At 48.5% G+C, this 26,362-nt stretch overlaps 1 protein-coding gene across 2 annotated transcripts in view; it reads right to left on the reverse strand.

Annotated features, from left to right (window-relative positions):
• SCFD1 (sec1 family domain containing 1) overlaps window positions 1-26,362 on the reverse strand; it is a 1,005,810-nt gene that overhangs the window by 390,369 nt on the left and 589,079 nt on the right. For both annotated transcript variants that reach the window (XM_069638499.1, XM_069638500.1), the window contains exon 18: window positions 18,473-18,535. In XM_069638499.1, the coding sequence (XP_069494600.1) occupies window positions 18,473-18,535 (63 nt within the window). The remainder of the gene's footprint in view (window positions 1-18,472; window positions 18,536-26,362) is intronic.

Raw genomic sequence — 26,362 nt, forward strand, 5'->3', positions numbered from 1 at the left:
TGTTGGGTTTTTACAAATCCTATTGTTAGCCATTTGGGATCCACAGCCCAAGGAACTCCGAGTTGTGGACTGGCTCCTCCACAGCCATCTCTTGTTTGTTTTCTTTGGGCGTTTGGGGTACCATCTCTACTACCAACCGCTGCAGTTCAGTTTTCAGAAATAACTAAAACTTCTAAAGTTAGTCTGGATTTAAGCTGTAAACATTTCTCAATCCAATTTAAAATTCTCCTCGCTCACTCAACCTCAGTTACTGTTACGGAGTTATTCCAGTATTTCTCAATTTGTTGAACACACAGCGTAAGATTAGCAAGAGGCGATTACAATTGCAGTGCACACTATATGAATAATCAGATTAATTCTAGAGTGTGGCCTTCTGGAGTTCCAGAAACATGATTGAATTTTCCTCCTCAATTGATCTACCAACTAAGGGAATGGCGGAGGGCCTCAGTGGACAGGAGGCAGGATGTCTCACATTCATGAACACCCCATCAATTATAAAGTGCCCTCTCGAGACTGTCGGCTAGGAAGGCCCGGGAGTTGCACTCACATGCCACATGGTACTGACCTTTGAGAGTGAGACGGGCATGTGCTTAGTTTGTAGGTGGTCCATAAAAAGAGTGTACGAATGTTGCAACCCCTGTTAATTTCACTGCCACTCGAGGGGGGAGGGGCAGGACTGAACGAATGATGTAAAGAACCCGACCCTAGAGAAAATGCATGCAACTCTCATGGAAAGATTTGAAAAATCCTGCATTTTAATATCTTGAGAATCGTTGGGAAATTAGGTAAAACTGATTGGAAAACACAGACAGATTGACATTCACATTTCAATGAAGCTTGGGCATTAAACAACATTTTACTACCATGTCACACATCAAGGAGGGGGTGGAGGCGCAATTTCATGTTTCTTTGCATAACAGCCAATAATAATACGAATAACTGACAATGAAACCCTGTGCAAGGGATCCAACCTCATGCAGCTAAAAATGAGCAATGGTTGAACAAGATTCAACATTTATTAATAAACCAATCAAGCTAATGGACGAAGAAAAGACCCTCACCTTAACATTAAGCTCAAAACCTCTAATTGGGACACAATATTTTAATATTTAAATATTGCGAGTCATCCTAGAGTGCAACATCTGTAATAGAATAAGGAACAAGTTACTTACCTGTAACTGTTGTTCTCCAGCATGGGTCTGGCATGGATTCACATGCTCATGAATATTCCCTGTCGTCAGGCCGGGAATCCCTGGTGAAAGAAAAATCTGTTTCACTTTCACTTACAAACTGTATTTCCCTTCTAAACCAATCACTGAACTCAGGGTCATACAGCCCCCAGCCAATGACTGCCCCCTCCCTAAGCCCCCCCCCCTGGCAGTCATCTTCAGATTTGGTAAGCACATAAAGTGGCAGTATGACCAAGAAGAGCCACAGAGGGGCAGGAGGGAGGGTTTGCATGTGAATCCATGCCAGACCCATGCTGGAGAACAATAGTTACAGGTAAGTAACTTGTTCCTTCGCCAGCAAGGGGTCTGGCATGGATTCACATGTTCATGAATAAGGAATACATAGCAGTACAACATTACACAACCACGAGAGGTGGCAAGGCTCAACAGAAGCAATTATTCATACCTCCGGAACAGGCTCACCTCAAGCGAGCAGGTTGCGTAGCACTGTTTGGCCGACTCTGGACTCCTCCCTGAAATCCCTGTCAATTCATTATAATCTTGTGAAGGTGTGCGTGGACCTCCACGTAGCAGCCCTGCAGAAGTCCAGCAGGGGCACATCAGACAGGAACGCCGTCGTCACAGAGATTGCTCTGGTGGAGTGGGCGCTTGGAAGGCCGGGCAGCGGTCGGTTCGCCAACCGATGACATTGTCTGATGCAGCGGGAGAGCCACCTTGAGATGGAAGCCTTGGATAAGGCCTTCCCATGGTTCACAGGACCAACGTTCACAGACAGTTGAGATGTCTTCAGAAACCTCTTTGTGCGTGTCACGTAGAACTTTAGAGCACAAGCAATGCCCAGCGAGTGCAAGGCCCTTTGAGCCGGTGACTAAGAATTCAGAAAAAATACAGGTAACACCAAAGGCTTGTTGAGGCGGAATTCCGACAGAACCTTCGGCATGAAGGAGGGGTGTGTCACAGCACCACCCTCGATTCGTGGAAAGATAGATATGGCTGTTTGCAGGATAGGGCCTGTATCTCACCCACCCGCCAGGTGATGGCCACAAGGAAAGCAGTATTCCACGAGAGGAACTTGAGAGGGGGCTGATGCATAGGCTCGAAGGGAGCCCCCATGAGCCTCATCAGCACCACGTTGGGGCAGGGGCCTTCACCGGCAGTAAAGATTGAAACAGTCCTTTGAGGAACTCCTTGACGAGACGGTGGGACCAAAGTGAAGATTTTCCTGGAGACCTGGTGTAGCGGGAGATAGCCGTCAGATGCACTTTGAATCTGTGTGGCTGTCAGCCTCAGAGGGGTGATCTTCAGCAAACGGCACCACGTAGCAAAACGCTTCCACTTGTGACCGTAGCACTTAGAAGTCGATGACGCTTTGGCCTTGGCAAGGACCTCCGTGCAGTCTGCTGGCAACTTGTATCGTCCGAACTCTAGGGCTGCAGGAGCCAAGCCCTCAGGTTCAGTGATCCTGGGTCGTGATGCACGATTGCTCCTCCTTCTCTGGTGAGCAGATCCGCGACCACCGGCAGCTTGACCGGGGCAACGCTGACATGCTGAGAAGGTCTGGGTACCAAATCAGGGAGATGAGTATTATCCTGCATCAGCACTGCTCGAGTTGATTGATGACTTGCAGCAGGAGAGGCAACGGAGGGAATGTGTACAGAAACAGGCCTTCCCACTGGAAGGAGAACTCGTCCCCCATGATCCCCGGCTGGTGGAACGGGCTGGCAAATTTCTGGCATTTGGAGTTTGCCGCTGCCGCAAACAGATCGATCTGGGGCCTGCCCCACTTGATGAAGACGCGGTCCACCTGGTCCTGCCGAAGGTCCCACTCATGGCAGGAGCGCAAATGTGTGCTGTAGGAGTCAGCGATTGTGTTCTTGACTCCCATCAGGTGAAAGGGGATGAGGAACATCTCTTGTTCGACAGCCCAGTGTCACAAGTTCTGCGCCTCTTTGGAGAGTGCTGAGGATTGAGTGCTCCCCCTGCTTTCTGATGTAGAACATCATGGTGGTGTTGTCCATGAAGATCCTAAACCACCTTGCCCTTCAGAGACAGAAGGAATGACTTGAGGGCCCAGAACACTGCCCATAGAACCAGAATATTGATGTGGAGATCGTTCTCCTCCGGGAGCCACAGGCCTCGGCGTGCAAACATCCGGTGTGGGCTCCGCAACCCTCAGGATAAGCATCTGTGGTGACCGTTTCCTGGTATGGGGGGTTTGAAACCCTGTGCCTCAGGCGATGTTGGAGTGTATGCCCCACCACCTTATTGCCCGACGGAACTCCTTGTTGAGAGGGACCTTGTCCGGGAAGCTTCTGGACACTTTTACCCAGCGAGCGTCCCGGAACTCCTGAAGAGGTTGCATCTGTAACCTGCATAGCCGGATAAGGTAGATGCAAGACGACATCATGCCGAGCAGCGACTTGATGGTCCACACCATGCCGGTCTTCAGTGACAACAGCCGTTGCACTTTCCCCAGCATGGCCGCTACCCTCTCCTCTGAGGACGACGCTAGGCAGTAGACCGTGTTGAGCCTGGCTTCTAGGAAGAGAGCGTTCTGCAATGGTGTCAAGCAGGACTTCGGATAATTGATGGAGAAACCCAGGTCCGTCAGCAGCTGGACAGTTGTCTCTGTGTGTTTGAAAGCTACCTCTCGTGAATTGGGCCGGATGAGCCAGTCATCGAGGTACGGGTACTCGTGTATCCCTCGTAGATGGGCCGCCACTGGTACCAGGCACTTTCTGAACACCCCGGGAGCCGATTTTAGGCCACAGGGAGGTCCTTAAACGAGTAGTACCTTCCCTGTTCCATGAAGCGTAGGAACTTTCGGTGCTTCCCATGAATGGAGACGTGGAAGTAGGCGTCCAGCGAGTCTCCTTCTACGAGTTGGCTGAGCATGTGCAGCAGCATGACCATCCTGAATTTTTGTGACTTGAGGTACTTGTTGAGACGCTGTAGGTCTAGAATGGGCCTCCAGCCCCTGGTTTTATTTTTCACTATGAAGTATCTGGAATAGACTTCGGAGCCCTGGAGTCATCTTGGAACTAGCTCCATCGCTTCTTTTGGTAGCATGGCCCGTACCTCCAGCAGGAGGTGAGGGATGTGCTGCTCCTGCCGGGCCACCAGAGGGATCTGCGGACACTTGTGCTGAAACTCCTATGTACTTGAGTGAGAGCGTCCAGCACCCATCTGTCAGTGGAGATCTCCCACTCGCCGACGAATCCCGTCAGATGGCCTCCCATCGGGGTGCATGGGTGGTGGCCCGACGACCTGGCAGGTTCAGTCCTGCTTCAGCACCTGTGTTCCACCATGGGGGAAGACGACGGCGCTGACCACATCCACCAAAGGCCTTGGAGCGGCCTCTGTAGGCCTCCTGGGTCGTGGACCGGGAGGGCTGATGGTACGACGAGGAGGAACCTTTCTTCGATCTGCCTGACTTTCCTCCGGAGGGGCGAAAGGAAGAGCAGTGCTGGTCGAGTGGCCAGGGCACGAGCCATCTCTGTATCCGTCTTGATGGCCTGCAAGGACCTTCCCAAAGAGGTTATCCCAGTCGAAGGGCATGTCCAGTAGCTTTGTCTGGTCCTCCCGGCAGAAATGTGTGTCCTTCAGCCAGCCTTGACAACAGAGGTAGCACCATTCCCCATCTGATGGAAACCTGTATCGCCGATGTCCAGGGCCACTGTGATGGCATGGTCAGAAGCCACTTCACCTTCCTGGAGGAGTGCGATCGCCTCCACCCTCTTGTCATCAGGCAGGAACTCCAGAATCGGGCCCAGCTTGTACCACAGTTCCCTGTCGTACCTGGCCAGGATCGCCAGTGCGTTGGCTGCCTTGAAAGTCAACACCATGGAGTAAATGACCTTCCTCCCCATGGCGTCCAACTTCTTCCCCTCTTGTCCAGAGGGACTGAGGACGACGAGGGGTTTGACGACCTCTTCCTCGCAGCCGCCGACACCACCAAGTCCGGCGACCGTTGCGACCATAGGCACTTGGGTGCAGACTCTGGCACCCGGTACTTTTACTCTAGCTTATCCTGCTTGGAAGTATTCCTCAAGAGGGCCAGGCCTACCTCCCACACGTCGTCCAGGATGGGCACCGCCATGATGGTCTTCCTCATGGACTCTCGCCTCTGGTATAGGAAACCCTCCTTTTGGTCTCCTCGGGCGTCAGCTGGAAAAGTTCGGGAGCTTTGGCGACCATGGCATGAAACGACTGCACCTCATCTGGTGGGGATGCCCTCTGTTGCAGCGATCTGCTGCGCTGTGACGATGTCATCCGTCATGGCCGTGTCCGTCCCTGTGTCCACCGGGAGGGAGGGCACCTGACGCGGATGGGGAGGTTGATACGTGGGTGTCGGATTGGCGCTTCCTCTTTTTAGTCGGAGGCTTTTCCGGGGCTGCAGGCACCGGGGCCTGCAGCATCCTTTTCTGGATTTCTGACAACAATGTGTGTAGGGTCGAAAGGATGTCGAGGGATACTTCTCTCGGCTGAGCTGGCATGGTCGGCACACTAGGCCCCGCAGCGTCGTCGTCCTCCTCCATGTACTTGTGGATCGTGTGCAGGGACTCCTGGTCCTCGTCGTCTGAGGATGAAACATCCATGTCTTGGGGCACGGCCGGTGGCTGGCATGGGACTTACTCACCACCCCTCCCTTTTTGCACCCTGAGGGGGTCGGAGCCGGGCTCAGCGACAGCATCCTCATTTCCAGTGTGCCAGCAGGATTTGCCAGCGCCCCGGCTGGGGCCTCCCTCCTCAGAGGCAGGGACAACCTCTGCTCCACAGAGAGCAGTCATTGGCTGGGGCAGTGTGACCCAGAGTGCAGTGATTGGTTTAGAGGAGAAATACAGTTTGTAAGTGAAAGTGAAACTGTTTTTTCTTTTATCGAGGATTCTCGGCCTGACAGGGAATATTCATGAGCAGGTGAATCCATGCCAGACCCCATGCTGGAGAAGAACAAGTTACTTATCTTACCTGGTAATGTTCTTTCGATGGTATGTTCCTCCGACGTATTCCACATCTTTGACAGTAATGACCACAAGCTGTGCTGCTTCGGAAAACTTTATTGGCGTAGGCGTCCTGCATCGATGACATCGACACGCTGTCCCTCAATGGCCTCCGTCGATGGTCGACGTCACCGGATGTTATATCTAGGACGCACGACGGCTGTAGCCTCAGTTGTAGTTTTTTCCCAGAATGTGTGGCACCAATCTCCTGCCAGTATGACTGCAGAAAGCGTTTCGGAAATGTAAGCTGCAATCGCATAAGAAATTCTGTAGAGGGGCAGGCTGGGAGGGTGCAATGTGGAATACGTCGGAGGAACATCCCATCGAAAGAACATTACCCGGTAAGATAAGTAACTTGTTCTTCGAGGGGATTGTGTCCTCCAACGTATTCCATATCTTTGACAGACTCCCAAAGCAGTACCCACGTATGGAGGTGGGAAAAGAATTAACAATTTCATCAATTTAGAATGCTCAATCAAATTGCTGAATATAGGACTGCCTTACCAAAGGCCAAATCTTGCCCATGGATAGAGTCCATGGAATAGGGTCTCACAAAGGTATGGACAGAAGCCCATGTGGCTGTTTCGCACATACTGTGAATCGGAATGCCCCTCTGTAGAGCCGTAAAGGCAGCCACACCCCTAGTAGAGTGAGCCTGTAACCCTACTTGCGGGTCCTTACCCGCCAAATGGTAACATTCAGAGATCGTCAAAATGATCCATCTGCACAAGGTCTGCTTGGAAACAGCCTGACCTAAACGCCTTCCAGCGTAACCGACAGAGAGCTGATCGTCCACTCTGACCCGGGACATCCGTGAGAGATAGAAACTCAAAGATCTCCTAGGATCCAGCCTATGGAGCCTCTCCTCTTCCTTACCAGGATGCGGAGGTGGATAGAAGGCCGGAAGAATCACCTTTTGGCTTAAATGAAATTCCGACACAACCTTCGGAACAAAAGAAGGACGGACCCTAAGGACAACCCTGTCCTTATGGAACACTGTGAAAGGTGGTTTGGCTGAAAGTGCCTGCAACTCACTCACTCTGCATGCGGAAGTAACTGCAACTAAAAATACAGTCTTAAAGGACAAAAGTCTCAACGGGCAAGAATGTAAGGGCTGAAACGGAGCTCCCATTAGGAACTTTAAAACCAAATTCAAATCCCATCATCTGGAAAGCTGACTGTGGAAACACATTAGTTAGCCCTTTTAGAAATTGAGAAATCAAAGGGATCTTAAAATAAGAACATACCTCAGACGAGCGCTTAAATATGGACAGCGCCGCCAGGTACCCCTTAAAGGTACCTACTTGCAAGCCCTTGTGGGCTAAAGAAAGCAAAAAAGACAAAACTAAAGGAATGGAACATTGAAAAGGATCCACATTGTGTACCCTGCACCAGTCGCAGAACTTCCTCCAATGGCAATGGTACAGGGATTTCGTTGCAGGCCTTCTGGCCGAAAGCAACACCTCCATCACGTCTTCGGGGAGGTCCCAATCCTTATACCTCAGCCTTTCAGATACCAAGTGTGAAGGCTGAGAGACTTGACCTCTGAATGGAGAACTCGACGCCCCTCCCGTGAGAGCAGATCGTCTCGGTAGGGAAGACGACATAGAGGGCAGATGGACATGTCTAGAAGGTCCGGGTACCACGCTCTCTTGGCCCATGCCGGAGCAATGAGGATCATCCGGGAACCGAACCTTCGTAACCTCCGCAACACTTGCGGAATGAAGGGGACTGGAGGGAATGCATACAGCAGTGGGAAGGACCACTCCACTACGAACGCGTCCCCTAAGGCTCCTCTTGGAGGAAATTCCCGCGAGCAGAATCTTTCGCACTTCCGGTTGACACTGGTGGCGAAGAGATCCACTTATCGGGTCCCCCAAAGGGCGAAGCTCTCCAACAGAACTTCCTGAGCCAGCTCCCACTCGTGAGAGACCGTGCTCTGCCTGCTCAGAGCATCTGCCGCTGCGCTTTCGTCTCCGGCCAGATGAACTGCCAAGATCGAAATTTCCTGCTGGATGGCCCAGAACCAGAGCTGCATCACCTCCCTGCACAACGGGAGTGACCCTGCCTCCCCCTTTTTGTTGAGGTAGTGCATGGCCACTGTATTGTCCATCATAATCAGGACATTCTTCCCTCACAAAGATGGCAGAAAAGCCTTCAGGGGTAGCCCGACAGCCTGCAGCTCTAACAGATTGCTATGGAGTCTGGACTCCGACGGAGACCAATGGCCGCTGGCTGTCAACTCGTTGGCATGAGCATCCCACCCCGTGAAGGATGCGTCTGCCACGATTGTCACCTCCGGCCACGGTTGCCAAAACGGAGCCCCCTTCAACAGATTTCCTTTGACGGCCCACCAGAGAAGGTCCTGGGCGACCGAGGGTGGAATCTGAACAGGATCCGACATCCTGCCGGAGAACTGCGACCACTGCATGTTGAGAGCCCACTGCAGAGACCTCATTCGCAGCTTGGCCTCTGGCACCAGGAAAATGCAGGATGCCATGAGGCCGAGCAACCTCAAGAACTCAAACCCGGGGGTCTCTGGGCACGTTGAAATGTGTCCACTGTCTGGAGAATGTGATGAGCCCTCACCTGGGGAGGCGAACACACAGCCCCAGGGATGTGTCGAGCACTGCTCCGATGTACTGGAGCTGCTGGGTAGGTGTCAAATGAGACTTCTTTAAATTGAGGGAGAAGCCCAGCTTGTGAAGGGAGTGGCAGGTGACCTACAGGTGATCCAGGACTTGCTCGGGGGAGCGTGCCCTGATCAACCAATCGTCCAGGTAGGGGTAGATGTGAATCCCCCCCCTTTCCTGAGACACGCTGCCACCACCACCATCAGCTTGGTGAAGACCCTCGGGGCGGAGGTCAATCCAAACGGCAGGTCCCGAAACGAAAATGTGAGTCGCCAACCGCAAACCTCAGGTACTTCCTGTGCTTGGGATGAATCGGCACATGAAAGTAAGCAGCCTTGAGGTCGAGAGACACAAACCAATCCTGAAGTTGAAGGGCTTGGAGGACTTGAGAAAGAGTCCCCATCTTGAACGTGTCTTTCCTATAAGGAGCTTGCTCAAACCGCACAAGTCCATGATGGATCTCAAGCCTCCGTCTTTATTCGGGATAAAAAAATATGGGGAATACCATCCCTTGTTCCTCTCCGCTACAGGCACCAATTCTATGGCGCCTTTCTCCAGCAGGGACAGGATTTCCTGCGCAAGGAGCAGATCCGGACGCTTCAAAGAGAGCTTCCCCGGTGGACTGTCGTGAGGCCTCTGCTTGAATGGAAGACAGTAGCCTTGGTCTATGATCTCCAGAACCCACACATCTGAAATAATGGCACGCCATTCTACAAGATGTTGCGCCAGTCTTCCTCCAACCGGCGAACCATGGGACATGGCCTCATGACTGAGCTGATGCGGCTGCGGCAGTGCCTGAGGGCAAAGAGGCAACTGCCCGAACGGCTTTGGCACCTCGAGTACCATGCTTTCCACCTCTGGTACTCCTACGGTGGCCCCTTTGACTGCCAGCTTCTCTTGATCTACCAAAGGAAGAGTAGTACCGAAAGGAACCTCCCCTCCATTGCTGTCTGCTCGGACGAAAAGGCGTAGGTTGGCGTACTGCAGCGCTCAAAGACTTTGCTGCAGCTTTGGAGGTCTGCAACCTCTCAAGGCTCTCGTCAGCCTTGCTGCCAAAAAGATGGACATCAAAGGGCATGTTGAGAAGCCGGGATTGCACATCAGGAGCAAACCCCGACTTCCGCAACCACGCACACCTGTGCATCACAGTGCTGGCCGCCATGTACCAGCTGACACAGTCTGCCACTTTCAGACCCGACTGAACAGATTCACACATGGCATCCTTGCCATCTTGGACGAGGGCTAGAAAACCATCCCGTTCCTCCCCTTCGGGAATATGTTCAGCCGCCAAAGATACACAATTCCACAGAGTGTGAGTGAATCTTGCCAAGGCACAAATGGAGTTGGCTGCCTTTAAAGCCATACCCCAGAAGAAAATACCTTGTTCGCCCAACCATCAAAGCGCTTGTCGTCCCTATCAGGAGGGATGGTAGGGTACACAGCCTGCTTTGCTGGGGCCGTAGCCACCTGCACCACCAAACACTCCGGAGTGGGGTGCGTTGAAAAGTAGCAGGGGTCACCACTGGCTGGACGGTATTTTTTCAGAAGCAATTTATTCACTGCCGGGAGACTCTCCGGAGCAGTCCAAGCCACCACCACCCTTCTTTGCATAGCCATATGAAATGGCAACACCGGGTCAGTGGGTGGACCTTGGTATCCGCCCTAGGTATCCGTCAGAAAATCAACAGGTGGAGACCACCCCAAGTACTCAGTCACCCTCGACATAAGACGCTGATACGAGAATTCGGCATGCGTACCAGGCTCAGGCCAGCTCTGGAGAGGTGTGCAAACCACTGGTGTCATGTAAGGACTGACGCAGGTCTTCCATTTGGCTGTGACCAGACAACAGGTCATCAGGAACCTCAGGAGGCACAACCCCCTCCTCATCCGACCCTTCTTCCACCTCTGAAATATAGTCCAAAGGCTGGAATAAATCAAGCCTGGGGGGATGACCAGAGAAGGGTTCAAAGACAGGCCTCACTGACTTGCAGAGAGCCTTCCTCAGAGTTTCCACAGCCCTCCGGGGCACCTCCGCCTCAAAAGGTGTTGAGGGCGCCGATGGAATTGGCGTCGACGTCGACCAAGGCGCCGTTGACTTCGACAAGGACTTCGACGCCGGAGCCCCAAGAGTGTCCTTCGACGGCCTTGACGCCGATGACTTCTTCGGAGCCAGAGCGGACACGGCGCCGATGGCGTCAATGCCTTCTTAGAAGGCCTCACAGGTTCCGACGGTCTCGAGGGCGTCGAGGACTGGGACCTGGACCTGGCATGGCTATGGCGATCAACCTTGTCCGATAGGTACCTCGACGGCTCCCGATGATCGCACCGACCGCCCGAGCCCGAAGGCGTGCGAGCGGTGGCTCTAGCTCGTTCCTTGCCGCCTTCTCTCGAAGGCGCGGACGGAACGGTGTCCTGCGATTCAAAAATCGCCATCATCTGCTGGCGGAATGCGTCCCATTCGGCCGGCGATGAAGACTTGGTGGGACAAGTCACTCACCGTCTGGCGGAGTCCCCCGACGAGGAAGGCAACCGGTGACGGCGCTTCCAAGAGTGCCTAGAAGAGAGAGACAGAGGAATGGCGGGACCCACTCCGAGACCAAGACTCCCTGGACTTACGCCGACGCGGAGCATCCCCCCTCGAGTCGTCAGTTGAAAGCCCAGCAGATTTCGACTTACTGGTTTCAAATACCCTACCTACCGATAATTTCTTCTTCCGCTTCCACAAGGCCTTCGAAGTCAAGGACTGGCAGTCATCGCAGTCGTCGGTGGCGTGGCTTTCGCCGAGGCACCAGAGGCAGACGTCGTGCGGGTCCGTGATGGACATTTTGGAACCGCAGTCCCGACACGTTTTGAAGCCCGACTTCGGGGTAGAAGAAGATAAAGACATCTTCTCAAACTTTCGTAATCGAAGTAGAAGAATCGAGTGCACAGAGATTCCGAAGCGAACACGTTCGCGGAAAAAACAGAACTGAGGCTACGGGCGCCGTGCGTCCTTGTTAGGCAGAAACCTGTGCAGTTCCCTTAGGGACCACTGCAAAAGATTTAAGACTACAGGTGTTGGCAGTAAACCCACTTGGTAGCAGTCTGCACCACCCAGATATACCTGGTAGCTGTGGCTGAGCAGTCAGACTTCCCTCAAGAAGAGTTATGCAGTATGCAAAGTATACACAATAGGCCCTCAGATACAACAATACAAGCAAACACTGACCAGAGCTTTGGTATCAAAGTATATAATTATTTATTTAAAAACACACAGTTTGAAAACACTCCAGCACTTTTGTTGTAAAATATTCTAAACACAGTTACTATTGTAATATATACACCCCTTTTTCCTTATCAGATAAGTCACAGTAAAACACCACTTATTTTCATACAGAGGTGAGCGCTTAACTAGATTGCACTCCAATAAGTTTGTGAGAAAGGGAGGGAAAAAGACAGAATATGGAAAGGTACACCACTCTAAGATTCAGGAACACTATTAGCAAGGCAGAAGAGTAAAAGTCACTGGTGAGCCAAAGTCCAAAGGCTGGGCCCCCTCTTAGAGAGAGCAGAGCACAAATGCGCCCAAGATCACACAGTTACACTAGGCTTAGAAAGGGTTAAAAAAAGAGTTTAGAGAGGCTTAGGAAAGTTTAGCCAGGGTGTCCCAGGCTAACCCAGGTTCGAAAGCCGGGGGCTAAATCTACCCCATACAGTCGGTAGCAAGGGAAGCCAGGCGGGACACGGTACCTTAAGTGGGAAGGATCCTCCAGCGGTGGCAGTTGTTCCTGGTAGTGGGTGCAAATTGCGTCGTCGTCCAGGGGAAGAGAAGATCTCGACGTGGAGGAAAGATGAAGGTCGTTGCACTACCAGGGCAGAAACCAGCCGCGGAGTTTTCCGGTTAAAGGTGGTACCTTTGTTTCGCGGTCGTGGTAAAACGTGGTATCCCGGTTGCCGGGGTGCTTGGCACGGGCAAGGCGACCACGAGGTACGTCGGGAAAGCGAAAAGACGGTGAAACTGGTTATCCCCACCAGTCAAAGGAAGAAGACTCTCCGGCGGGAGATCTCCTCTGTCGTTGGGAAAAGTGGTGAGGCGTCCAGCAGGGCTCCACCGGTGGTGGTGTCGTGGCAGGTCGGCTCAGCTTCTCCCTCGTTGGATTCTTAGGTCCTGTGGCGACTTCTGAAGTTCCAGTCCCCAAAGCCCTGCTTTTATGCAGCAAACCCCCATTCACTCAGCCTAGCTGTCACTCAAACATGCTAAGTGGTAAGGGCCGGCTCACCACTTGGGCCAATCAAGATGGAGTGTGACTTGAGTTGCCTAGGCAACTCAGTCCAGGGTGCCTAAATTTCCCTCCACCCCTCCTAAGTACCCCAGACAGAGTGGCACCACTTTGGAGGGCTTCTGTGGAGAAGCCTGCCAAAAAGTGGAACAAAGGGCTCGACTTGGGTTGGAGTCACAGAAGAGAACACAAACGCAATTTTAGAATCAAGTTTTGGCAAAAAATACCAACCGGAGAATTAATATTAATTAAATAAACCGGCGGTATGTTCGAGGCTACCGTAAATACTTAAATAAAGATAGTAGCCTAAAACAATGTGAAATCCCATAGGAAAATATTCGCGGTTGAATATAAAAAGTAGTATCCACTGCCACCAGCCAAAACTCGATCAGGGGGGGACGGAGACGTGCCCCCTCGACTAACAGACCCCGGGGCAATTGAATTGCCCCAGCCAGTACGTCCACAATATGATGGTTTGTACTGGTTCTGTTCAGAATTTAAGACTAGTAAAGTCAATGGTGACTTTACATGCCCTGGGAGACAGTAGTCAGTCCCAGGGTATGGAGTCTATACTGGGGGGTCACTATGACACCCCTCTGTTACTGCACAGAGGGTGCTGTGTAACACACATCACAAAAACACATGAAGCCCTATGGAGTAAAAGACCCCATAGCCCATTAAACACATCTAGATTCAAAGAAACACACTCAAATCATGCCCAAGAGTGAGGGTAAAAGAGTCTCACTCTTGGCAGGAGAAAGAAAATAAACCCCAAAAATCCAGCAAAGCTGCTGGGGGACTGTTAGGAAATTCAGCCTAAACAGAGAATTCTCCCTAACAGTCCTAGATATAACATCCGGTGACGTCGACCATCGACGGAGGCCGTCGAAGGACAGCGTGTCGACGTCATCGAAGCTGGCCTCCTACGCTGAAAACATTTTCCGAAGCAGCACAGCTGTGGTCATTACTGTCATAGATGTGGAATACGTCGGAGGACACAATCCCCTCGAATATTGAAGAATGATGGAGAAAGTTGCCTTGAGGCTTAAATTCATAAAATACAGAAGCCAGATCACACGCTTGCCTCAGTCCTGCCGTAGACTTCAGCCCCCAAGTAGTAGCATTGAATGAAGAACTAGCAAGATTGATTTAATATTTAGTTATATGGAGCACTGCTAAAGAATTGTGGTTGCTAAAATTTTAAATGGACTTGAGGTCAACAGCGTCATTAGATACGATGTACTCGTGGGTAGACACTTTCAGATGGTGGTGTAACACCAGTGGACAGTTCCAAGAACAGGATGGGGTCCTAATGCAGTCTAACCGCAACCTGGAGAGTATGATGCCACCAGTCAAACACTGAGCGTGCAGCACTAACAAGGGAGTTCAGGACATTTGCAGACTCGCCTGTGAATCCATCAGGGCTTCCTAATACTCGTGCAAACAGCCAGCACAGGACTCCGTCCAAAAAACAATACAGAAGTCTTCTCATTATCGAATGACAAATACAAACATGATCCTACAGCAGATCTGAGGAAGTTACTTAAGTGGCATTGGAATATAACAGGGGTCTGTAACCTGCGGACTGCGACTTACATGTTTCCTTCCGATTGACAAAGCTGGCTAGGGCTGATAGGAATTGCAGTCCACAACATCTGGAGAGCCACATGTTGCAGACCCCTGGGACTATAAGAAACCAATGGTAGAATAATCAAGTAATAATGGAGAAATAATGCCTGGTATTTGGCCAGGGAAAAAAACAAATGAAAATTGTAGCTGGCGCCATATGTGTTGTCCAGCATCCATGGTTGTATGCATTATTGTATTCAAACTCAATAAACATTGCTTTGTTTGACCGACTTACCTAACAGATAGAGGATTGCATGTGCTGTCATGTCAGTGTTGATCAGACCCCAGACACTGCATGCACGACTCAGTGTGCAGCTCCGGGGAACTGCCAATGAGATTAATGCTGTTTCTTCACATTAATCGCTACAACTATACACAGGAGCTTTCGATGGATGCTGGCAGACCCACAGAAAGAATGAGAACCAGCCTCAAAAAAGGGGCACAACCGTAAGCCTACACTGAACTGGAGAAGCTGAAAAACAGTTCAGCTCTCCAGGGACTACACATAATGCGGTTATTTGTGATTTTACCAATGAAACATTCATAGTGGTACATTTCATCGCAACCATACCATAATTTGGGGGGTGCCCCCCAATCCACCTGATTTTCTACCCTTATAACGCGACCCCAACCCCATCCAACTCATTGTAACCCTTTACCCCACTAACCTATATATATGTATTATTTTCTGCGTTTTCGGGGTTCTGGTATTCCGTGAAATGTACCACTCTGAAATGTTTTGGGTAAATTGACTGGGTACCCATAATGCTTGCGGTACAGAAGCCAGAGAGTGCATGGTGGAGCTGGGGGGACGACACATGGGAGCAGATGCTGTACATGTTCACTGAGCTTCCCTTTTCTCTTACGAACAAGGAATCCCACAATTCCGGAGGAAGCAGGAATGAACCCAGGATCATAGAATTAATAAAAGCCATTTATTGACACTTTCCATCTACTGCATTATTGAAGGTTGTCCAGCTTGACTAAGTGACACTCTTTTCAGAAGCACATGGAGCTGCCTCTATACAAAATAAACTCACGAGGCACTCTTTTCAAAAATACCCCGGCTAGTGGATAGCGCGGGTCCTCATTAGCATGGCATTCAACCTCCTTGGCAATCTCATCTCATACTCGTAAGAGCACAAAGATCACTCCTCACCCGCTATGGGTCTTCTCCGAATTAGCCCAATGGCTAGGAAGGAAGAAATGCTTAGGGGGGTGTTTGTATATGTAACCATGGTCTTCGACACTAGAGTAGCCTACATTACCCAACGAAGAAAATCATACTCTTCCCGCAAAGGACAGCCTAATTAGGAAGTTGCCAACAGGGCACAGCCACAGACTTAGTTTTCTTGCAGCATACTTACCTCTGTAAAATACAGTTACACCCATTACAATGCTCAACACGAAATGCTTAAGGTATCAGAAGGTCACGACTGTTTGCCAAGATTTCTCTTTTAGAAACTTTCCCTTCATATTCTTTGGACCTCCACTGGGCTTTTGCTCATCTGTTATGGGGAAACGGAATAGTGCTTCAGGCTGTCAGTACTGCAAAACTAGGTTTCCCTTAGTCTTTTGGCTTTACCTTTTTGGTAACTTTTTATCATTGCACAATGTATCTTACAATGCAGTGCAATGGGGTTTATTTTTTATGACCCTAGACTACACTTAAAGTGATTTTTTGGTTACCTAAGATGTGCTAAAGGACAGACTGGTGGCAGCAGTTACTTTTTCTTTATTTGTACTAACAGTGGCTATTGTCCAAACATGGCCGTGCCATCCTCCTCCAATTCCCTAACCGCTAACATCGCGGGCTCTTACTTAGGCTAAGGTGGAACCTCCTACCAACTAAGGATATTCTGTATAGGAGGAAACAAATCTCAATAGAAAATCTGGGATGCACATTCTGCGATGTAAAATTGGAGTCAATTAAACACCTTGTTTTGGAATGTAATTGCAAAACCCTTGTAGGGCTAAGATCCAAATATTGGGCGGCTTGGTGCTCATATTATTGTGTTTATAATGAGGACGTACTCTGGAATCGTTGTCCTAATATACAGAATGCTTCGGAGGGCCTGGCCCTATCAGGCTTTATTAGAGGTCTGAACCTATTCATTACTTGAGGAAAAAAATCTAACTGCAAACTACTGGTCTCAGATATTGCAGCTTTAGGTGCGTTTGTCCTCTATGCCCCAATATTAGCTTCTCTTTTTTATCAGTTTTGGGGATCACTTTTTTGTTCCCTCAACTGGGAAAACAGGTTGTTGTTTATTCTTGTTTCATTTAGAAATTATAAGGATATGTAGTTGGTCTCCAATGTATGTATATTGTAATGCCAACGACTAGGAAACTCAGTGTTTGAATGAATTGTAACAAGATTTGAAAAGTGGCTAATCTTTCTTACTTGTTTTTTTTTTTATTCCTGCATCTACTGTGTGACTTACATATGTATAAGCTTACTTATTTATGGTTTTATCATTGTATTATTGCTTTGTATGGTTACTTTGTTTTTTTATCTCTAATGAATTTGTAAAGTTTAATTTAAACCATATACAATAAAAAAAATATATATATATATAAACCTTTTTTTTAACTGAACTTTTGCCAGAAAACCGTATGTGGATTATAACCAGAGACTATACCCCAGAGGCTAGAAGCTTTGCAAAATCCTACTATTTGAACTGTATCCCGACTTGAAAGAGAGCTAGCCAGTGCTCGAAACTTAATGTTATTCACTTCTTCAATTGAACCACCCCTTTACTATAGTTGTCTCTTAGTTGGGAGGGCAAGCATAGGTTTGGACACAGACAGACTTTTTGATTTGGACACACTGACTTTGACAATCCTTAGTTTCTTTAGGCAGGGCAATCCCACCATAGCGATACGGCCAGACAGGCATTTCACCCATCCTGATTCCTTGAATAAAGGATTTTGAGCTGTGCCACCTGTGTCTGTGTCTCTCTTGATACCATGCCTGTCTCAAAGGACTCACTTGAACCTGTCACTCCTGGGCACACAGGTCCAGAAGAAACAGCGGGAAACGTGACCTCCGACAACCCACTGAAGACTTGAAAAGTCCCAAAAGAAACCAGAGTAGGGGTGGGAGTTACAGTCATACTTACCTGAACCTTTTAAAAGTTTTCCTAACTTTTGAAACGTTTACATTTCTTCGGCTTTGCCATTGCTTGTTCACGCAAGCACTCCGAAATCTGTGGACAGTTTTATTCACTAGAATACTATTTTATCTAACATTTGGACCCATCTTCACGTCCTCAAGGACCATCCCCTAAGTTTTTCTCTGACTTACAAAACAGTGCAGAACTTTGGGCACAACACACCATACAATTTAGGGTTGTACTTATAAAGATAGGATTGTAAATCCTATGGACAGTTGGTGCTAGCTCCAGCCGTTTGCCTTTCCTTTCAGGTATTAAATGGGTGGGGAGGTTATTTGATTGTTCTGCCCCAACTACAGCTACCCTGATTGGTTTGGCTAAACTCACAGAAGTTGCTCCCTGTTCACAATAAGGGGGCCTCCTAAACAGCTGTCCAACAGCCCAGAGTTTAGAAATCCATTATAACGACGACGATTCTGAAACATTTCCCCAGGGCACACACTTATGAAGACCCTGACAAGCCGAGTGCACAAGCTTCCATTACTAGTGGAAGACAATGTATGAAAACCTCTGTGAAGACCAAGGAGTAACCTGAGTACTCTGGCTGCTGTCTGAACAAAGATAACAACTCCTCCTAGAACTCACCTCTTAGATTTTGCAGCACCACTTCCATAGTTGAGTGGAGCAGAAGCCATCTTGGCGAAAGCCCTGCAGGAGAAACAAGAAAGAACCCGTCATCAGAGGCCACTAAGTGGTAAGACCCATGGGCTGCTGTGGATATTGACAGCCAAGGTGCCTGCGCTGGTGTAGAAACGTTGCCTTTAATGGGACCATCTAGGATTCTAAAACATTCTTTACATTTTTAAAATTAAACAAAACCATAGATAATGGTAAACTAAATAAAGATTTGGGCAGATAGCTCGTTACACGGATCTTCACAGGTTGGGTGTTATCTGCGTGGAAGATTAACAGTGGCACACATTTCAGTTACTCAATTTGCATTAATTTTTGCAGCTTTACCAATCCTTCCGTTTTTGTACAGTTAACTGTTGTTAGTTTTCTGGTATATATACATTGATATTTTTTATTAATGCTTGATTATCACAGCGAAACCATTCCACAAAACAAATAAAAGTAAGAGGGAATTTGAATGTAGAGTCAGACTAAAAATCAATGAAAGAAAAATAATCCATTTGAGCCAAGTCACGCATTCTGCATCACCACCTAGAAGCCATCGCTGGAAGTTTACCGCCAGTTCAGAGCTACATCAGCAAGGAATTGTGGGTAAGCAAATTAGCCCAAATGCGAGCCATTTTCTCCAGGAAATTGTCTTTGGCTTAAAAGGCAGTGCTACTTTATATATAGCTTCATCAACCCAAAACAAGCCCCTCCTCCCTCTGCCCCTCCTCCTATTCTATTTCCCCCTTCTAATCTTCCTATTTCCAACCATGCTCGTAATCTTGGCATTCACTTTGACTCTTCCCTCTCCTTTACTCATCATATCTCCCTCACCTCTCGGGCATGTCGCTACCATCTCTTTAACATCCATAAAATCCGTCCCCCTCTCACCTTTCAAGCTACTAAACTCGTAATATCCTCCCTTATTTTTTCTCGCCTCTTCTATTGTTCTTCTCTCTGCTTAGGTCTTCCCGCTTCCCATCTTGCCTCCCTCAAATCCCTTTACCACTCTGCCATCCGCACCCTCTATCTTCTCTCCCCTCACAACTCCATTTCCAACTCCCTTTCTCACTTAGGTTGGCTTCCTTTCCACTCCTAGCTTAAATTTCACTTCCTTTGTTTTGTCTCCAAATCTCTTCACGTCCTTGCTCCTCCATACCTCTCCTCTCTTGTCTCATCCTACACCCCCTCTCGCTCTCTTCGTTCTGCTGATAGTTTCTTACTCTCGGTCCCCCCACCTCGTTGTGCCTCCTCTCGTTTCCACTCTTTTCAGCACTTTGCCCCCTTACACTGGAACTTCCTACCTTTTACTATCCACTCCTCCCTCACCTATTCCTCCTTCCGCTCCTCTTTGAAATCACTCCTTTTTCATTCCCCTCCCTGACATCCTTCCCCCTCTCACCCTTGTCTCCCTCTAGCATCATTTTTGTTGTCTTTATCTTTCCCCTTCTCTTCTAAATTCTCCTTCCTCCTACTATTCACTTTTCTCACTACTTTCTCTCCCTCTACCCTCTTTCCAAACCCCCTTCCTCTCCTTTGCCCTTTTCTCATGCATATTGTTCTGCATGACGATTTTCTGGTTTGATTCACGTTTACTGTTATTGCTTCTACCGTTCCATGTTTATGTGTTCTTGTTGTTAACTGTAAAGCGCCTTGGATTAAGCCGCTATATAAAACAATAAATACAAATACAAAACAGACCTTTCTCAAGGCTGACAGACAACTACATACCTGGTTTCACCTGTATTAGAGCCCATCAGTGCAGTATAACCTTGCACGATGGTATGTACCTCATGATTTGGCTCCCGGGGGAAGGGAGTGGAATACCTGGGCATTAAGTGCTATGAAGCCCGAATTAATGTGACAAGCGAAGCAAGGCAGGGCTTTGAGCACCTATTGCTCAGGAATTACACTCCTCCAGAGCTCCAAGGCTTTAAACAACCAGGGCGGACGAAATACTCATCCCTGCCCCACAGAAAATGTTCCGGACTCAGACCATGGCATACCCACTTCAGAGCACAGCAATGGAAAACAGGGAGCTACAGCCAGGTCGCCTCAACCACAGATGAACAAGGTGGTTAGGAGAGCGTGGTGGGGCAGTTGTGCGATATAGGGAGCAGGTAAATGGGGAAGGGGTGCAGGCACCATGGACATCTTGATCGGACCAACTGGTCAGAAATTAGGAACTGCTACCAATTATGGGCTAATAGTGCACACATTTGCTTGGAGAGCCCTCATTTAGATTGGCGGAATGTCTTTCAAGGGTGCCAATATGGAATTATTGCTGCCTGAGCTATATTTTCTACCAACTCAATAGGTATCAGTGACAAGACCATGCCCACCCTGGACTTCATAATACACTGGATGCTATGTGCTTTCAAAGCCCTCTAGATGTCCCTGCAAAGCACAGATGGCTTAGTGGATACATACATGCAGTGTTCTGTAGGCTGCTGTTTAAACACTGAGACATGTTTTTGAAGTGCGGGCTACGTATATTGTCACACGTTTAATTTAAAATGGATGCCTATTTAACTAGCCAACAGGGTAATAGTCATACTTTTGTTTTCCCAGATTATAATTTGGGGAAGAAGCTCCCAGGGGCATTAGAGTTACTAGTTTGTGTGCCACAACGTTTGTGTAGAAAGTTATAACAATGAAGAGGCAGCTATTCAGCTCTTTTATAAACAGAGCCAACGTTTCGCCTGCTATCTTTGAAATATATTTTGTTCTGGTTAAATAATTCTAGTCGAATATTTAGAAGTTGTGCTTGCCTTTGAGTACCATCTAGTGTCCCCTTCAGAGGGTAGGCAGCCAATTGGGACCAGCTTCAACAATTGTGTACCTGTCAAGTGGAAACCTGCTAGGGCAGAATTTCATTTCTGGAGTTCTTGTTCCCCAACTTCCTGGGCCCCCTTAACATTTAGCTGTTTGTTTGGTTTTTCGACTTTTGTTTTGTGAGTTGTGAGGATCCAAGAATGAGACTCAGACACAAGGGAATTATGTTTTTGGCTAAATACGTTTATTAATGAAAAGGGGGTTGGGAAATTGCTCTATGTCCCTTGTCTAGAGGTGTTTCCCTATTTTTTTTATTTACTTGTCTGTAATCAAATCAAAATTTGATTTTTACAAGAAGTCACATCTCTTATCTCACATCTGTTTCCCTATCAAAAACCCAAACTAAGGATCTGTCAAAGTCAGAATGACCCAAAATACAGTCCTGTGTTCAAATTTCTTTTCTGGCCCACACACTTTAAGAAAATAAACTCTAAAGTGAAAAGGATAATGTCTTTGGCCTTGCATGTTTTATACATGTCCAAAAAGGGAAATGCGTAGCTCCAAAACAAACGTTCCAACTGGATAGAGTTCATTGTTCCAGAGGGGGGTTCCCTTCACCTGGATCTCTCTTCCCTTTGTTGCTTGTTATACATAATAATTCAAAATTCAACAAAAGGTTTTTCCTCATGGACAAAAGATCACAGTTCTAGGAAAAACCTCCTTCCCCAGTTTCTTTGCATTTAACCTCCAGTTTCAAAAAAATCAGCAAGTTTCCAAGAGTACTTCCTGTCTCCCCTTAGGGTGTTCACGTAGCTTGAGCATCTTGCTTGCCTTCCCAAGTTTTCTCTCAACTTCTAGTTTCAAAGCTACCTTTCTCCCCTTTACACACTTTTGTTCACAGTTCCCAATGTTATTGTTTTCCTTTAACTTCTTCTGTTAATACGTCACAACCATAGCTCAAGGTTTCCATTATATGCTATTCCCTTCAGCCACATCATCATATTTCATAAATGGCTTTTCCTTTTCACAGTTTATACAACAGACGCATTTGTCTTCACCTGGTCCTGCCAGGACTTTTATATCTAAAAGATTAAACGCTTTGCAGAATCAGGGGAGAAATTACTCCCTTCCCCTTCCGTTCGACAAGCTGGGTTTACTAGCCTGCCCAACACAGACACTTGTCTTACAAAAGTTCACAAGGCAAAACGGGACATTTTCTTCCCTTGATCTCTCGCATGCTTTGCCTTCCCCTTCATGTATTTTGCGTTCCTCACCAGTTACAAGAGCTTCCCCTCGTGTATATTTCTTTCCTTTTTTTCTATTTTTAAGTGACTGCATTGGTGTGCCGGCCACCCGGTAACCTGTTCACTTTTCCTGGGCGCACCGGTTGCCTTGGCGTCCTCTCTTCTCTGTCTGCTTCGTACAATTGGCTCAGTAAACGTCTGGCTAAGCGCAGTCTTGCCACTGTGCCTCTCTCCTCGATGCGCGGTCCCCACAGTGTTTCCCTTGCTCGTGGTAAACCTCTAGCACCACCGCCTTGCCTCGGTGAGGTTGGGTCGGCCCCCTCTGCAGCCTGCTGCTGCGCGTCTTCCCCAAGCGTGTTATTCAGCTGTGTTAACGACTGGCAGGCAGACCCAGGTCTACAGCTCTTTCCATTCCTCCTGCTTCGCCCTCTCCTTCTCTACGTAGACTCTAATGGGCCTCACCCCTGCAGGGTAAGGAAACAAACTCTCCTGTCAGTCTGGTGAACTCAGTAGACTGTGAGCCCCAGCTCTCCTCCCGCTGGCTGGCTATCCCCACCCCCCAACCTGCTGGACCAGTCTCTCCTGGGGTCTGTGCAGGTTCTGCAGACTGAGTCCCAGCTCTCTTGGTCAGATGGACAGCTCCTTCTCCTTCTGCTGGGCCAGTCTCTCCTACTTGCCTCTATCAGGGATTCTACTGCCTCCAAGTAAGCATACTGGTCTTCCCTCTTCTGGCTTCCCTGAACTGGGCGGGCTTCTCTCACACTTACTGAGTCTTTCCTTGCTTTTACATTGGCCCTGGCCAATAGGATTTGGGGAAAGACTAGACTGCTGTTAGTGGTTCTCATTAGGAGTGATCATTACTGCTCCTCGTTGCTTTCTCATCTCAGTTGGTGAAACAAGACTTGATCTGACAGTGGTTCCCATTAGAAGCAATTATCATTCCTCCATTACTCTCCCTCGCCACAGTACTGAGAAAGTGATCCTAATTGAGATGACTATTATTCTTCCTTGTCCTAGTACTTTTTAGGGAATGGTAAGAGGGTTACAATTTATGAGTCTATTAGTGGAGGGATTGTTCTTAGGTTTATAGGGCAGTGGTTTAAGGTCCTTTCACTGGCAGAAATACTGACTTTCATCTAGCAAGTCCACTTTACTCCCATTAGGATTATCTCCTCCCCACACGGACCTCCCACAGGCAGCCACCCCTAGGGTTGGGATCAGGTAGTGGCTGCCCTTCCCTGGCCCCATGGGGAGAGACTCTCCCACTCTCACAGGGAAAATAGCGGTGACCCCGCTAGATTCATCACAGAGTAGGGGGGACTTCTACCGAAGCCCCCTTGTCACTGAACACGTTTATCTGGTGTACTGCCACTACTAGCCCACATGGCTACCAGGGCAGAAGTGTGTTTTAAGTACCGAATCATGGCCATAATGTGAATTTATCACCAAAAAAAAAGAGCACAGTACATCCAGAATGTCATCAGACAAATCCCAATCCCTAAACCATAGCCTCTCAGCAGCCGATCATGAAGGTGGAGGCTGCTAAGGCTCGGGTGTGGGACATGGTCCCTTGATTAGGAAAGCAGGACCACCCTTGTAAGAAGGCGCCAAGAAGGACAGATGCACGTCTCCAGAGGTTTCGGGTACCACGTTTTCCAGGCCCAGTCTAGGGAAATCAGGATCATGGTGGACCAATACATACGTAGTCTACGCAGAACCCGTGGAATGGTATTGCCAGAAATGCATACACAAGCTCAAAGTGCCACTAGACAATCTGTTCCCTCAAGACATTTGAAAGGGTAATTACATCGAGAAGAATAACTTGCACTTCCTGTTTAAACTAGAGAGCAAGACGTTCACTTGTGGCATCCCCCAAAGGGTGAAAATCTCATTCAGAACTTCCCGACAGCTCAAGGCATCTGAAATCACATTCTGTGTGCTGGTATAATCAGCAACCAACAGAGACATTTTACACAGTCCATAACCACAGCTGTATCACTTCCATGCACAGAGGTAGTGACTCCCAAACCACCTCCTTTGCTGAGGTAATGCATGGCTGCTGTTCTGTCCATCAGGATCAGGACACACTTAGCTCACAAAGAGGGAAGGAATGCCAACAAGGCCAGCCTGAATTTTCTTCAATTCCAGTTGATTGATATGTTGCTGTGCCTTTAGAAGAAGACCACAGCCTACTCACCTGCAGATCATCCAGGTGAGTGCCCCAGCCTTTCAGAGAGGCATCCATGATCACAGTCTGCTGATGCCAAGGGTGCTGGCGAGGTTCTGTATGCTTTCATGGGTCAACCACAGAAGGTCCTATGACACCTGTTCTAGAGCCTGTAATGGGTCTGATATGGTGCCTTGATATTGAGACCACCGACCTCCAGTGAGAGATGTGAACCATTTCTCTCACGTGAAGTGTGGCAGCCACGGCTAACAGCTCAGGGAAGACCCTCAGAGTAGAGGACAGTCTGGACCCTGGAATGGGTGATCCCTCCACCACAAACCTCAGGTATTTCCTGTGCTGGGATGGATTGACACAGAGGTAGGTGTCCTTAAGGTCCAGTGACACTAGCTAGTCTTATGACTAGAGTGTCAGAAGGGTCTGGGTCTCGGTAACCATCTTGAACTTATCCTTACCCAGGTGCAATATCAGAAGCCTTAGATTCAAGATGGGATGCAGACCCTCATCCTTCTTTGGCACCAGAAAGTGAAGAGTAACAGCCACTTGCCCTGTCCATTGAAGGCACCAGCTCTGTGACACACTTTGCAAGAAGTTAAACTTACTCCAACAGGAGGATGTATGAAGAGGAGGGGAGAGCAAGGATGGCGGTCCAGAGGGCATTGAAGAAATGGGAGGTATTATCCATTCAGGACGACTTCTACGGCCCAGCTGTCCAAAGTGATGAATTGTCACTCCTTGACATACAACGATTACCTCCCCCTAATTGGGATGGGAAAGGTAAAGTCCAATCCAGAGGGGTTTCCGACCTGAGGTCTCAGAAGGGACAAATGCCTAGGCAGCAATGCCTCACTGCATGCCTCTGCCACTAAGTTGGTAGGGAAAATACTACTGACCTTGCTCGGCAGGACACCTAAGCTATGCTGCAGTGGGCGACAGAGAAAACCCCAGGAGGGAGAGGGGGCAAGCTATTTGACTGCTGAGAAAGATGTTTTTTTGCAACTTTCTCTCGATAGATTTCTATGCAACCCTATTCATTCTGCTCCATTTTTGATCCCGTCCTGAGTTTCTAAAGGGAAGTAAAGCTTCTCTTACCTTGCGGATTGTACACATGTTATGGGGAAACTGATCAGTCCTTCAGACTATCAGAACTGGGGAAACCTTGTTTCCTTTTCGAATTCTTGTATTTTTACATTGCACACAGCATCTTACAATGCCATGCAATGGGGACACTTTTGTATCACCATAGCTTTTTACACAGAGAATTTTTGGTTACTTTTATATGTGCCTAAAGACAATCTGCTGGCAGCAGTTACATTTGTAGACTTCTTGCATTTCTTTTGGTGTGCACATTAGCGTTTACTGCTTAAGGCTATAAAAGATTTAATAAGATTTTCTCTTGTTCTTTGGTCATATTGTAGTTTGGCCTTCTTCCTGTCCTCTCAAGTCTGGAAAGTCCTTATAATGTCATGCACTTGCCCAGGAAAGCAGCAGTTGGTATCAGAAAGTACCACATTCTTGGCACCACATTCTTGGCATTCTTGGTCCAATTGGACAACTACTGGCTGTTTGAATGATGCAGATCCCAGCTCGGATTTTGGATAAACGGAGGACGTCTGCAGCTATTCTTCAGATCTATGTTAGAGCCAGGAATAC

The sequence above is a fragment of the Ambystoma mexicanum genome, chromosome 14 (genome assembly GCF_040938575.1).
Source record: "Ambystoma mexicanum isolate Mex_15411 chromosome 14, UKY_AmexF1_1, whole genome shotgun sequence".
NCBI lineage: Eukaryota > Metazoa > Chordata > Amphibia > Caudata > Ambystomatidae > Ambystoma > Ambystoma mexicanum.